The sequence below is a fragment of the Micrasema longulum genome, unplaced genomic scaffold (genome assembly GCF_059751315.1).
Source record: "Micrasema longulum isolate JH-2025_06_02 unplaced genomic scaffold, ASM5975131v1 h1tg001245l, whole genome shotgun sequence".
NCBI lineage: Eukaryota > Metazoa > Arthropoda > Insecta > Trichoptera > Brachycentridae > Micrasema > Micrasema longulum.
Genome location: NW_028278432.1, coordinates 316,094 through 330,692, shown reverse-complemented (window position 1 = coordinate 330,692; position 14,599 = coordinate 316,094). Strand labels below are relative to the sequence as shown.

General features: G+C 32.1%; 1 protein-coding gene across 1 annotated transcript; it reads right to left on the bottom strand.

Moving 5' to 3' along the window:
- Nucleotides 1-2,805: 2,805 nt before the first annotated feature.
- LOC148276296 (trypsin-2-like) lies at nucleotides 2,806-11,205 on the bottom strand. The gene is made up of 5 exons (XM_088234464.1): nucleotides 10,861-11,205; nucleotides 9,042-9,282; nucleotides 6,828-6,934; nucleotides 3,696-3,883; nucleotides 2,806-3,060 (listed from the first exon to the last, which is right to left on the bottom strand). Exons 1-5 carry the CDS (start codon nucleotides 10,979-10,981, stop codon nucleotides 2,911-2,913), a joined length of 807 nt encoding a protein of 268 aa, XP_088090590.1. The 5' UTR covers nucleotides 10,982-11,205; the 3' UTR covers nucleotides 2,806-2,910.
- Between the last annotated feature and the right edge of the window lie 3,394 nt (nucleotides 11,206-14,599).

Sequence of the window (14,599 nt, the reverse complement as noted above, 5' to 3'; positions counted from 1 at the left end):
ATTTCTGGACACAAACTGCACTTAAATTGCAGATCATAAAATATGCGATTTCTTAATGGGCCCCTAACATACAAAATTCGTATAATTATTTGAAAGCATACGTTTCTTGTGGTTTTAAGAAATTGAGCAGATTGAAATAATAAAGTTTTTAATGATATTATTCAAGTTGGTGGTATTCCTTGAAATTTATAATACAAACTTGTCATGCAACAATTAAATTTAAAGATAGTAAATCTTTCTTGTCATTTATTCAAAAGCTCTTGCAAATGATTTTTTTTCAAAACCGGTTAAGTTTATTTATTTAATACTTCACAAGAATAAATCATATGATTTAGTTAGCAATGTATTCCTCACTGGGAAAACCCGTCCCGAGGAAGACATTTAATCAAATGTTTGCCAATATTTACTTTTCACACTCAACACTCAAATGAAAAAATATTGTATGAAAACCAAATTTTTAGTTTGTGGAGATTTATTGCATTTGTACAATATTTTAACATTTATTGTAAATTATCTTCTAAGTACAATTGGTAGAATAATATGATTGGTTTTATGTAATAAAAGCTTTATTTTCATGCATATCGCTCATAATTTAATGATTTTTTAAATAATGTTTAATACACATTGTGTAGTTATCTGGATTTGACCATGTTTAATTTTGTTGATAACTGATTTGCGTCAATAAATTATTTTCAATTAAGAATTATTGTTTTTTCTGAATAATATTAACAAAACCCTTGTACGCAACATGCAACTAATACAACGGCCACGCCATTTCACTGTTGGGGTAGGCAGAGAGGATGCATCGCCACACACAATCTATCTTGACATATATTTCTAGCTTCTTCCATATTTATACTTCTTGTAATACATGCCCTTCGGTTGCGTCTGCTTTTAACATGGCTAAACTTGAAATTTTGGCTGTCTTCATCCTGTGCTACGATTTCATTTTTGCTATATATATACATATATCTGTTTTACCAAACTTCCGTCATTCATTTGTACTACATAACCTCACTATCCTAGTGACTATTTCTTAATCTTATCAATTATTACACTGGTTTCAGATTTGTATTCTCACCTGATTTCATCGTTTGTAACTGCCATGCATTGATTTTCCACACATTCGTCTAAAATATCACATTTTGACCGTGTGTTCACTCTGCTTCATCCGTCCTCTGCCAGTTCCATGTTTCACTTCCACACATAAGTGTTGAGACTAAAACTCCACTGTGCACTGCCAGTTTACCTTTGATTGACATACATATTTTAATAGCAATTTACTGTGCTTAGTGCGCCATTCATTTTGCTGTCATCATTCACTCTTCTTATGACATCTTTTTCTGCTCTTCCGTCTCTTAAAAACATGCTTCCCAGATACACAAATTCTTCTACATGTTCACATTTATTATGCAATCGGTAACTTCAATTTCCCTATCAAGTACCATCATTTTTTACTTACTTTCGTTTACACCAATTCTCTCCAGACATACATCTTACAATCTAGAGACTATTTGTGGCAAATCCTCCTTGCTATTTTGGCAAGTTAGTTCTTTGAACTGCATCGTCAGCATACACAGTAAAATTATATCTTACGCAATACAAACCTATTTTTATTTATATATTTTTTTTATTCTAAAAAACTTCTTTTTATAACAAGAGAACATTAAACAATATTTACAAAAATCAAACTAAATTCTTTACGCCGAAAAATTATTTTTATGTATTTTGTAGGTGCATATAATATGTATTTATATGTTGGTTTTGAACGAACGTATGCGTATTGTCATACCTACCTTATTTTATTGTTGACATGACATCATATTCACTCATTTTGTGGTTACCTACCGTACTAAGTATTATAATATGGGACTCGTTAGACTCGTTACACTTAACTCATTCAATATGTATCAATTAAATTTAAAAATAAAATGCTTTTTTTTTCAGAAAAAGTTTTTGAAATTTACCGTACCAATATATTTAATGTACTAATATATTTTCAAAAAGGTTTTGGAAGTAGGTATAAACTATTATTTCTTTTTTTTTTTAAATAATCAAACCTCTTACCAAGCTCTTTCCTATACCCTTTTTAATATAAATGCAATTTTTTATTTTTTTTATACTTACGTACCCACACAAACGCACCCTCCCTCATTCATTTACATACGCACATACACCCACTTTCACATGCACACACATGAATACAAATGTCACTCGCATACAATTATGTAAACTCTTTTTTATATATTATGTATTTAATAATAATGATTACAGTGGAGTTTTTTTAACTGGCTCTGAGCCGCGATTATGAACGGCTATCTTCATCGGTATACATATATAAACCAAAATCGATATTTATGTACAAAAGTGTGTATAGTTGTATGAAAACTTAAAGTATCTTCGCTATAAACCTGTAATTGAACATGTTTAGAAAAAAAAATTGTCAACATATTCTATTTTTTATACTGAAAACATAATTTTACTTTGTAGGTAAAATTGAAGATAAATTTTTACTTCCCATTCGAATACGGACCCTGGTATAGTTAATATATTTCTATTTATTCTTTTATGTAATAGCTGTAAAAATCCCAAACAAAATAAAATAAACAAACACGAAAAACAAAAAATTACTAAAAGATGTATTAAAAAAGTTAACAACTGATTCATATTCATTGGCCGTACCTCAATTTTTTTTATCATAGGAATAACATGACGATTGCTTTTAGAATGAGTGCACTGAAAAACGTTTTGTTTAGGTGTGCCGGGTTGGTATTTTAAAATTACTGATTAAAAGTAATAAAGTTATGAATTTAAATCATTATTGTTTATTATTGGTAGTAATATTGTAAGTTATGTATCTGTAGGTCAGTAATGGTACTTCTACAAATCAGGGAGCTAAAAAATTTCAGTTTATTTATGGTTTATGATGGAATTAATCCATTCTGAATGCAGGGCTACTTTTGTATATACTCCAGGCAGTTTAATAATACCGCATCCCATTCCATAGCTAACCACTCCTTCCAATACACCATCACACACCATCGGGGATCCAGAGTCACCCTAGAAATATATTTATCCATTGGTACCCTAATGTTATTTGCATTAATTTATTTCAAGTTCATAAACACAGAGAAATATATTGAAAGGGAACAAGATAGTGCTGGAAACCAAGTGGTTGGTGCCTGACCACCACATACCGCACATCGCATTTGAGGACATAAGTCTCCTTGGCAGTGTCCACATACACGGAGAAATTGCTCGTTGCCGAATGAGAAAAGCTGCCCGAAGGAGCTCTCTGTGCTGAAAGAAGGTAATCCAGAAGTGTATAATGTGTACTTCATTAGATTCATAAAAAATGACCGCAAAACTTTTTTACAGCTTTGAAATTCGTTTTGAAAGAGTCGTTGGTGTGCTCAAACCAATCTTGGCAAATAATTTTTTGTTACAGACGGCAAAATTAGTCATTTACATTAGCTATTCATAATGGAGTGATACGGTATCTAAAATGGTCCACAGTGGTCTATGCACCACTAGGTACGGAAAGGAGAATGATGATGAAATAAATAGAGTTTAAAGTGATCATTCAAATCAACCGATGACAGGTCAAGCTCCGTGAATGCTTAGATTTCTCTTCTCAAAATTATTTTTTATCAATCATCAAATATCTTAAAACACTTGTTTTCAAATTTTTTAACCTGACAGGCATCTGTTTCATTTCCTATGGCACACACCATCCCATCGTCAGGTTGAGGAGAAATGTACTTCCCCAAAAGGTTTTCGCAATCAGCCAGAGAGATGATTTTCACGGTCCCCACATGTAGACTATTAAATGTCACACTGGATTGCATGTCAATCTTTCCATATCCATAAATATAACAGTCTCCTGAAAAACATAAATTACTGAATGTTTAAAAAACTATATTTATACTGCATACAGAATTTTCATAAATAATTGTAAACATTTTGTTAATATTTAAAGCATTAACTTTGTGGTCAAACATCTTACTAAATGTTATTAAATATTTGTATATAACCACTTACCGACTTTTTTATGTCTACCGGCTTCGAGACGTACCCGTCTCTGCGTCAGGACACCAATTAAACTAACATGCAAAACCCACTATACACCTTCACCATAGTTGTTGCATAAAAATATAAAACCAACACGACGCGCATTTTAATAAGCACATGCACTGGATTAGGACAAACATGTTGGTTTGATTGGTGCCCTGACGAAGAGACGAGTACGTCTCAAAACCAGTAGACATAGAAAAGTCGCTATGTGGCTATATACAAATATATAATAACATTTTGATTTAGGGGCCTCAGGAGGATTACTATTTTAAAAAAATAATAACCCGTTAAGTCTTTATTTTAAAGGTTTGCCGGAACGTAGGAATTAAGAGAATATTTTATTTATTTCACAAAAATACATTTATTTTTCTTTTATATATGAATACAACAACAACAACCCGCGCATTAATTTTACGTTTTTTATAATAACAACATGTCTCTAGTTTCAATAGTTGTTTTCTTTAATAATATTATACGCATATTCCTAAAAATTTGCCTGTATCTAATGAACTATTGGTTGAGAAATTTAAGTTATAAATATAAATGTAAATGGAAACAGAAGGAAAGAAGAGAAGAGTAGGGACATACCACGTCTCCTGCCTTTTTAATGATTTTTTTTGTATTTTTTTCCCCGTTCTTCTGTATCCATAATGAATGTGAATGAGCAATTTGTAATTGGTCTTATTTTTAAAAATTGTTCTCATAAATAAAATTCAGAGTACAAACTCTGAACTTTATTTAAAGACTGTATGATTACTATAACAAATAAATAAATGTACGTGTGTATATATAGGTACTAGTGTATACTAGTTTTAAAACGGATTGGCGGCCTCCGTGGTGTAGTGGTCAAGACGCTTGACTCATGCACGGAAGGTTCCGGGTTCGATTCCCGGTGAGAACACGGAAAATAAAAATGTGATTTTTCTCAAGCCTGGGTGTTCTGTGATGTAATTCACCACTGTAATTGGGCCTCCTGGCCTGTTGTGGTGCAAAAATAAATAAATAAATAAATAAAAAAAAAGTAGTAATAAAATCAGAATAGTTCATACATTCATGCAGTTGATTTCAGTTTATCTAGACTTCAGTCATCCGGATTGCCAAATATCCGGATCGTTATCAGGAAATAAATAAATAAAGGAGGTGTTATAATTAATTATGTATATTTATATTTATTGTTGTGCACACAAAGCTATGTTGGTATAATACAATGATATTATTACAATAAAACATAAGCCTAACAAATTACCAATTACGTACACAACATAATATATTTAAAAAATCTGAACAGGACAAGATGTAACAAGAAAAATAAATAATAAAAATAACACGTAAAAAAGGGCGCTGGCGGCCCGGCCGGCGCGTGGACATGTAAGGAAGTTTTCAATGTGTTTACATTTATTATTTCAAAAGCAATAAAAAAGTTATCTTGGAGTAAATATTACGTTTTCTTTTTTAAAAATGTCTTAATGTAAGGTCAATCATATTATCCGGATAATAAATGTCTGGCACTCATTAATCCTGATAAATCGAATTTTACTGTACGGCCAAAAAAACATGAGTACTGTGCAGATATTGAGCCGAGAAACAAGCCACAATGGAAGGACATTATGAAGAATATACCACAACACCCAGCCCAACTGAGAAAAAAATCTTTCTTAGTTTTTTTTCTTGCAAGTGGCGGGAATCGAAACATATTAATTACCATTATTATATTAATTTTAAGCGAGCAGCTTAAAGCTGGGGAGCTATTCTGAACCACTCTCGCGACACGAGAAAACAGTTTTTCTCGTATATTTTGTATTGCACGAGATAATACGGCCGCGAGAGCGTTTGGAATACCACCCTTGATACCCTTAAATCTATTTCATTAAATGTTAGTTGTTGGCGCTCTTTAACTTTTCCGAAATAATTCAAGTCTATTTTTGAACCCATTGAGACTATACGTTGAGATCAGCTCTTGTGCAGCTTATTCCAACCATCAACAATCCTATTGCTCAAGAAATGCTTCCGTGGATTTAGATTGAATTTTGTTTTCTCTAGCCCGAGACTGTGGCCTCGAAGACGAGCATTTTGTTTAGGCTTGAATATGGAATTTGGGCACCTACAGTTACTGTTGAGTATCTCATTTGTCTCTAACAGGTCACCCCTTTCTCGCCGTTCCTGCAGCGTTGTGACACCGAGAGTTTCCAGTCTCTCCACTTATGGAAACCGTTTCAGACATGGCGATAACATTGTAGCTCGTCTTTGGACTCTTTCCAACAAGTTGATATCCTTAACAAAATAGAGATTTCATATCTGAAACCCTTGTTAGAAAATATAATTCATTACAATGTGTTTCTAGTATGTGTCCGGCGGATGAAGAATTATGTGTGGGAAATATGGCTAATGATGGCTAATCTCAGGTAAACATCCCAAAAAAATCGAGTGGAGTATAGTGGTTGGCGCACTCACCTACGATGCTTGAGGTTCCGGATTTGATTTCTGGCGTTTTCAACAAGAAATATTTAATTTATAGGTGGATTTACACTGCTATTTCACTGTCATAAAACTAGCATTAGAAGCCTAAGAACAATCATCTCACCTTCATGTAATAATGCAGTGCCCTATGCACCATAAATAATCAGGAATAAGATGAGCTGATGTAGAAGTCCAGGCATTTAAAGAGCCAATTTTTTTTTTCGATTACTTCATCCGTTGATTTCTTTTTGTCGAAGGTTTGGACATAACTAAAATATAATTATGAATTGAATTACCTGATAAACCGAACGAACTGGTGGGTAAAATATTTCTGTATCTGTTTTCTAGCGAAGGAAATCTTTCATTAAGTCTCATTAGAGCCAAATCGTGCGCTTGGGAATCCCTGAAAAATAAATAAAACTATTTTAACACACCTCCTATCCAGGCAGTGCGAGAAAAACTGCTCTCTAAATAGAACCAAAACCCTGGACAAATGTTTTCGACTCGCTGGCTACTCTCAAATAAAAAGCCTGTCAAAGAAAATCGAGTGAGGTGAAGTCAGCCTTGTAGTTTAGTGATTGACGCACTCGCCTACCGAGCTGATTCGATTCCTAGCAAGGTGGACATGAAACGTTTATTTCAAAGGATAATTTTCGGACTGAATCGGAAATAATTTAAATATTTTTTTGTAGGTACTTAAATACAAAACTTAACTTACTTAAGTACAAATGTACCATTACAAGTATTTCTAAATTTGTGGTTTTAAATTCCTTCGAATTAACGGTTAATTGCATTGGCCACGCCCCTAATACGCCTCGATTCAGTTTAATTTTGAAGTTTGTTTGTGACCGTTTAAATTTACATAAAACATCGTCACGAATTTTGACGTCACAATTTTCAAGGCCAAACACGTCGCGTATTTGTTAAGAAAAAATATTTTTCATCAATTTAATTGAAACAATTATGTGTGTAAATATTTCTCCACAACCAATATCCATATTGATTTTGAAAATACAATTGGTTTTTCTAAACCCGCTTAACGTGTTTTTATCGGTATTCGTAGTATGTGATATTTCCATATTGTAATTGATTAATAATTTCTTTCGTTCACTTTGGAAAATGCACATAAATGTTATTTTATAGCTTATGCAAAAAAAAAGATTTTATATTCTGTATACATTTTATGTAAAAAATGGATGTTATTTTTGTAAAATAAATTGAAAAATAAAATAATGTGTAATTATTCCATTCAGTTCTGAATTGATTGATGTGGGTATAGATATTTTTTCATATTCTGTATAATACGCACTAAATAATATATTACAATAATTTTGGTATTGTTTCAGCATTCATTTTTGATGAAAACTGGCTCTCCAATTGATAGTAAACAAATTAGTTCATGAAACATGTGTTATCACCTTACAATATATGTTTATTCAATCTAATTACCTTAATTTTATTGACATATATTTAAAACTGGCTTGAAACATAATTAAGAAGGCGACAGGAATTTGTTCCACAACAAACAAAATATCCAGAAGCCAGCTGTAAAACTACTAACGTAAGCAGAAAAAAAGAAACGAAATTAGGGATTTCCCCATCTAAAAAAGAATACCCCGTTTTTTCATTTCGGTAGGTACGTGATAAAAAAATAAATAAATTTCGTGTATATTTGAATATACCACCCGGGCACAGAATTAATAATAGTCCAGAAACTGCATCAAACAGAAGGTGACTAAAATTCTCTAAAAAAAGTAGTTTTACGTTTTGACCTATTAGTTTCTTTGTAGACGTCGCTCAGTGCGCAACTCCCGATTCGAATTCAACTATGCCGTGTTGTGTCGTTTTAAAGTGTAGAAATACTGCTGGGATCTTAAAGAAACAGGATGGGATTACATTTCATGTATAATTAGCAAATACACGTGTAAGTGGCAAATGCATTACTTAAAAATTAAATTATTTTTTTATCTGTCAGATTGTCGAAGAAAACAAAACGGACATTTCGTTAGTGTTGCAAGGGTAGTAAATTTTTTTACCCTACTTTGCTAATTTAGATGATTAGTGAACGAACTAATAAAACTTGGACCTCGGATTAAACATTGCCGTGGTGGACATTTGACCGGCATTATCTAAAACATAAAATATTATTTGACATGATATAAAAATATTAGTTTTATGTAAAATTCAATTTGTTTTATATTTTAAGTTCAAAGTTCATTAATTAAATTAGGTACTCTTATTAAATGACGCTTTACTTATCTACTCTGTTATGTCAATCTATGTTTCCGCGTGCACAATAAAATTTTAGAGAAATTAAAATTTTTTTTTTTTTTAAACCTTATATTTGTGTTATGATTATATTTTTTCCCATTTGGCGACATTACGCGGTGACTTCACGAATGCGCGCGGTGAAAGTGGGGGGATTTTTGGACACAGGCCGACGTATTCAAATATGATTCTACGCTCCTTCGGACTATTCTTAATTCTATGCACCCGGGCTAAAATTATACCTGTCATATTGGTCATGAATATATATTTTGGTTACGTTAACTTCTTTGCTATTTGTCAGTTGATCCTTTCCAGGATAGTTTTCTAGCCTGACTCCGTAACTTTGAGGGTTCCCGCGTCCAGAGCTAAGCAGCAAGCAGTGTGCCGCAGTGAGGACCATATCGCTGGATACGAGCGTCCCCCCGCAGATATGCATGTGATCTTTTAAAGCATCCTTGATTGAAACTGCGATAGGAAACACACCTGAAATTCAAAGTAAAATTTACAAAGTGTTTTATTTAGCAAAAAAAGAACATTCCTTCTTTTTCCGGGCTGAAGAAAAATACAGGCATGTGGGTTGAATAAAACCAGAATAATCGATATGTTTATATACGATGACTACTCTTATGCTGGCTGATGCACCAAACTTCCGTCGTCATCACCAAAGTACTTTCGAAACGACCCAAATTTTTACCGGACACGGAGCTATGAGAAGTTATCTATATAGGTTTCAATTAAGGAATGATGACTATCGTCCATGCGATGATATTTCTTCACAGAGTATCGAACATCTGTTATTTCAGTGCCCATTTTTCATTTTACAACGCCATAGACTTGAAGCAGAATGCAGGAAAAATGGAAAATCCTTAACATATATCCACACTGTAGTTAAAAGAAGCTATCACGCGCCATTGTTCTAGAACTTTGCAACAATGGTGATTGGACTCACAAAGGTAAAAAACCAAAATCAGTGATCGAACATCCCATTTCCAAGATAAACAAAAACGATTTTTTCCGAGTACCTTAGCCTTGTACATGACACGTAAGGCTACTAAATACAGGTGTCCAAATGTATATAAAAAAATGAAAAAAAAACTTCTCTCATAAAAGAATATTGACAAGGAAAATCAAGTTAATAAAAGTCCGCCTTGCAGTGAAGTGATTGGCACGTTCGCTTGCCATGCTTGAGGTCTCAGGTTCGATTTAGACCATAGGTCCCAAAGTAGGCGTATCCGCCCCCCTGGGGGCGCTGAAGGGGACCAAGGGGGCAATGCTGGTCCTGGGGGAAGTAGGGGGCATAGGAAGCAAAAAAGGGACAGTGAGATAATAATATTTAACCTCGTTCATTTTAATATTTTTGATGTCCGTGATGCATAAATATTTTCTCATAAGCAAAAATATTTACCTCGTGATTGATAGCAGCATACCACATTTATCTCTCCTTGGATTATTTAATTCATACTTTAACAATTTGAGTATCAGCCAATCTTATTTAAGATACCCGTACGTAAAAAAGTCGCCGCATTTTCCTATTTTACATAAATTTGTATTTGAGTTTTTTTTTCAAAGGAGGCAGTAGGTATATAAATAAATTTGGGCACCTGTGGATTAGACTAACTTTAGTTCTAAAATCACAAAAATTAAAATAATCCTAGCGCTAATAATACGATACATAAAAATACTGAAAAATGTTTTTTGGCTTAGTTTGATATTCTATTAACAAATAAAAATATTTAAAAAAACTGCAAGTCCTTATTGTTATTCCATATATTTTTTTAAAAACGTGAAAATTGCGATAGAGAGCTTACACGAGCAATATTTGCAACTATTATTTGTCTTTCTTTTATAGTTAATCTATATTTTTGATATATTTTTTTTTATTATTTCATATTCACTTCATCTTCCTACTTTTTTCCACTGTCTCTTTCTTTCCCCCATTTCCCACCCCGTTTCCTTGAATTCCTGGTGAACCATATTTGATGTTTTTTATAAAATTGTTTCCACATGAAAATTGTTGGATTTGAATCACTGAGTTGGTTTAAATAATTAAATAAATCTTACCGTTTTCAACTTCATTTCCACCGACGACCCTTTTAACCCTCGAAACAGATACAACTGGATCAACTGAGAAAATTATTGAAACCAAAAATGTATACAAAAATCCCGATTTATATTTCGCCATTTTTGTATATAGTTTTGATTCAAACTATCGTTGAAACGAGCGAATTTTCCGAAAAGAAAATACGCTTCCAGTTTTTCGTCTAGAACTACTTGTGCGTCTGCGACCGGTAAAAACTGAAACATTAATGTTAATTGAACTTATATATTATTCAAACCTTTACATTTCATACAATTTTAATGACAGCTGATCAAACTGCTTGTCTGATAACGTAGTATGTCTTATCCGTTAGTTCATTATTTTTTTAATTACCGTAATCAATTTATGTACCTAGGAATAATATGCAGTGAACCAGTAGAATTGAACTGGAACAGAAAAAAAATGTTTCAGCAATATTTATAACGCAATATTTAGAAAGTCTTCCTTCAACAGGTTTCCCTAGTGAAGAGGACTATTAAATTAGTTTTGAATAAAAAATATTTCTAGTACCATAGTATAATTTATATAAATTATATAACTTTATAAAAATTATTCATTGATAAGTAGACTCTTTTACCCTACTCTCCAAAATTAATATAATGTCCCCTTTCGCGTGACAAGAACTGAGTATTTATTCCATCTGCCAGTCTGTTGCACTAACTATGCACAAGACTCTTTCCTATATCGTTCTTGCTCTAACTACAATGCTTTTTTTCATCTATTGATATATTTAATTATTTATTATTTAAAAATATATTTATTATTTATAAATAAATTAAGACTCATTCTTTCTGGCTGCGATATATTACCACTTGCTATTTAATGATGCGCACACTTACACAAACCCGAACACTTAATCCCACACAAATACACACAAACACACCTCTACACTTACGCTCATACAAATACACATAAACACACCCTTTTGTTGTACCACAATTTAATATGTATACTTTTTATTTAGAAACTTCGCTGATCTGCCTTTAAACCGTATCTTTTTTTATGTTATTATATCATTGTCGACTGTTTGTTTCTGTAAAATAAATAATTAAAAAAATATTTAAAAAAAAAATACTAATATTCAAAAAATTGTATAGTACCATAGTATAATAGTAGTATAGTATTTAAAAACAGGTTGAAATTTTAATCTATTTGGTTTGATGGACCAACATCCGGTTTTTACGCTCTTGTGACATCGTCAGACTTGTATGTTTTAAAAGAAGATTACACAAAAGCAGATTTTCTTTGACTTAATTTAAGGTGTTTTTCCGAATGCATATGTAAACAGTTATTTTTAATTTAAATTTTGGGATTTATGGGTTTTTGTTTAATATCATTAGAAGATTTTTTTATTATTTAAATGAGGCAGATTTTAGTCGAGTAGTATCGGAAGATGTTGCAAGAGCTATGAAACCGTTTAAACTATAGAGATGTTTAAGAGTCAATCCGTAATTTATTACAATTCTAATTTTATGAATGGCAATATTAAGGGGACAAGTAAGTGCTGGATTTAACGTACTGGCAATAGGGAGTTAGTTTTTCTAGATTTGTACAAACCGACCGACGGTGAAAGAGCAACATTTACCAAGCAACATGTAGCCAACTTCACAGAAGGGCCAATATAATAAAAAAAATATCAATATCAATCTTATATTTTGAATTAAATTATGTAGGAGTCGCCAAGATTATTTTATTATTAAAAAAATAACGAGGAAGTTCAGTGATAAAGAAATTTTAAATTAAAAATGTTTTCTTACGCTAGGTAAAAATAAAAGCATTCACTCAGGAAGTTTAGCGCTTAAAAAAAAATGTACCGTATTATCAGCGATACGATTTTTTAAAGTCAATCAATTTAAAAATCTAATTGTTACCCCGCGTAAGAAAATATTTTTTAATTAATAAAAAAAATCAGTTGCATTGAACTACTAAAAATGTGTGAAGAAATTAGTAAAAATGAACTACTTTAAATTACGTCACAAGTTCTTCCGAGTCTACCAATAATAGAGTATTGTGATGGATTTTCGATTTCGTACTCACCAGTCAGGACAAATCATCGACGGTAAATAGTGACGTCACGGGCGGAGTAATTAAACAATTAAAATCTTTAAAAAATCATAGCGATGATAAAACGATACATAAAAAATATTTTTTACTTAGTCTGATAGTCTATTGATAAACTAAAAAAATAATTAAAAACCATCGAACCATTGGCTTAAATATCACATAGTAAATTTTGCCTTTCCACCGTTGATATTAATTACAAGATTTGGATTCCAATCTAATGCTTGCAAATACGAATGGTGTTACGTAGTTCAAATTGGCATTTGGTGTCTCAAATATTATCCAGGCTTCTCTGTCAGATGCCAAATGCTGTGCGTCTTCCCGCATTAGATCTGCATCCTGTAGATCTGAGTTCTGATATAAACTGCCGACGAACGATCAGCAGTGTCCAGGGCCCCGATAACAATGGAAAGTTAACAGAGTTATCTTCGACTGTCTATAAAGAAAAACCGATAATTGTGTACGAAAATGAGTATATTTGCATGAACATTTAAAGTATCTTTGTCGGTAACCTATAATTGAACATGTTTAGAAAAAAAAGACGTATGCATATTCCGCTTTTCATGCAGAAATCTTCATTTTACTTTGTAGATAAAAAAATGAATAAAATTAAAGATAAATGATAACTTTCCAATTTATTTGGGGCCCAGGACTAGATAACACGGCATCTGCAGTATGTGGTCTGTCAAATCGGAAATAAGTTATACACAAACTATATTTTTTGTAAGTTTTATGGTTAAATTATATAAATGCACGGCCGCAGTCTTAATCTTAAAACTATGAATACACCCAATATTTTGAGTTTGTCCAAATTTTTGTAGACAAGTACTGGATTCAACTCCCTGGGAGTTATTAACATTAACATGTTGCAACAGAGATGAAGAACATTTTAGAGAAGGTAATATAATTCAAAACGCCAAATTTAAGTCTAGGCATATACAGGGCTTATGACCTGACATTGGCTGGTTTAAGGTGCCATTTTACACACTGTGTAACATTCACCAATCTGCCCATATTTGAACATCTATATTTCTTCAATTCTTTCATCTGTTGATGTTTGTGAAGTTAAAGAGCTGAAACCTTTATTTATGCGAGTGAGAGCGAATATTACCTTCTCTAAAATGTTCTTCATCTCTGTTGTAATATGTTAAGAATATGTCCTTTCCTTCTCTGGCATACGGAAATTTATAAGGTAAAGGTGTATTATATTAACCGCGTGTATTTAATGGATGACAAATAAATTGATTTCCATTTACTGCAGATAGGAGTACAATTATTTTTTTAAATGTTTTTCGAGGTTTAATTCTAAAGAAATATGAAAATTCCAACGCTGTTAGAGTGGCGGACGTTTTTTGTTTTGGCTGTGATAGAAAATTTTTGAGATATGTAAAAGCTACATAATTTCCGTTAATTTATTGAAAATTACACTATGATTCTTATGATTTACTATGTTCAGCAAGCTGTATTTATATTTATCTTATTACTTTCGAGAAGCTTTATTGTTTGTGTGTTGCTTATTTGTAAAATAGTTTGAATTCCGAATACTGGAGTCACTGGAGGTCTAATTATGGAATATGTCATTTTTGGGTTCTTCTACTTAAAAGGTTGGATATTTTATACTATAATTTCTTTTATTTCTTA

What these genes read in the sequence shown, in the direction of transcription:
- LOC148276296 (XM_088234464.1), bottom strand. Translation starts at nt 10,981, where the DNA reads ATGGCGAAATATAAATCGGGATTTTTGTATACATTTTTGGTTTCAATA. An exon ending in CAGTTCGTTCGGTTTATCAG is followed by an intron (nt 3,884 to 6,827) that starts GTAATTCAATTC and finishes TATGTTTTTCAG; the next exon opens with GAGACTGTTATATTTATGGA. An exon ending in ATGAAACAGATGCCTGTCAG is followed by an intron (nt 3,061 to 3,695) that starts GTTAAAAAATTT and finishes ATATATTTCTAG; the next exon opens with GGTGACTCTGGATCCCCGAT.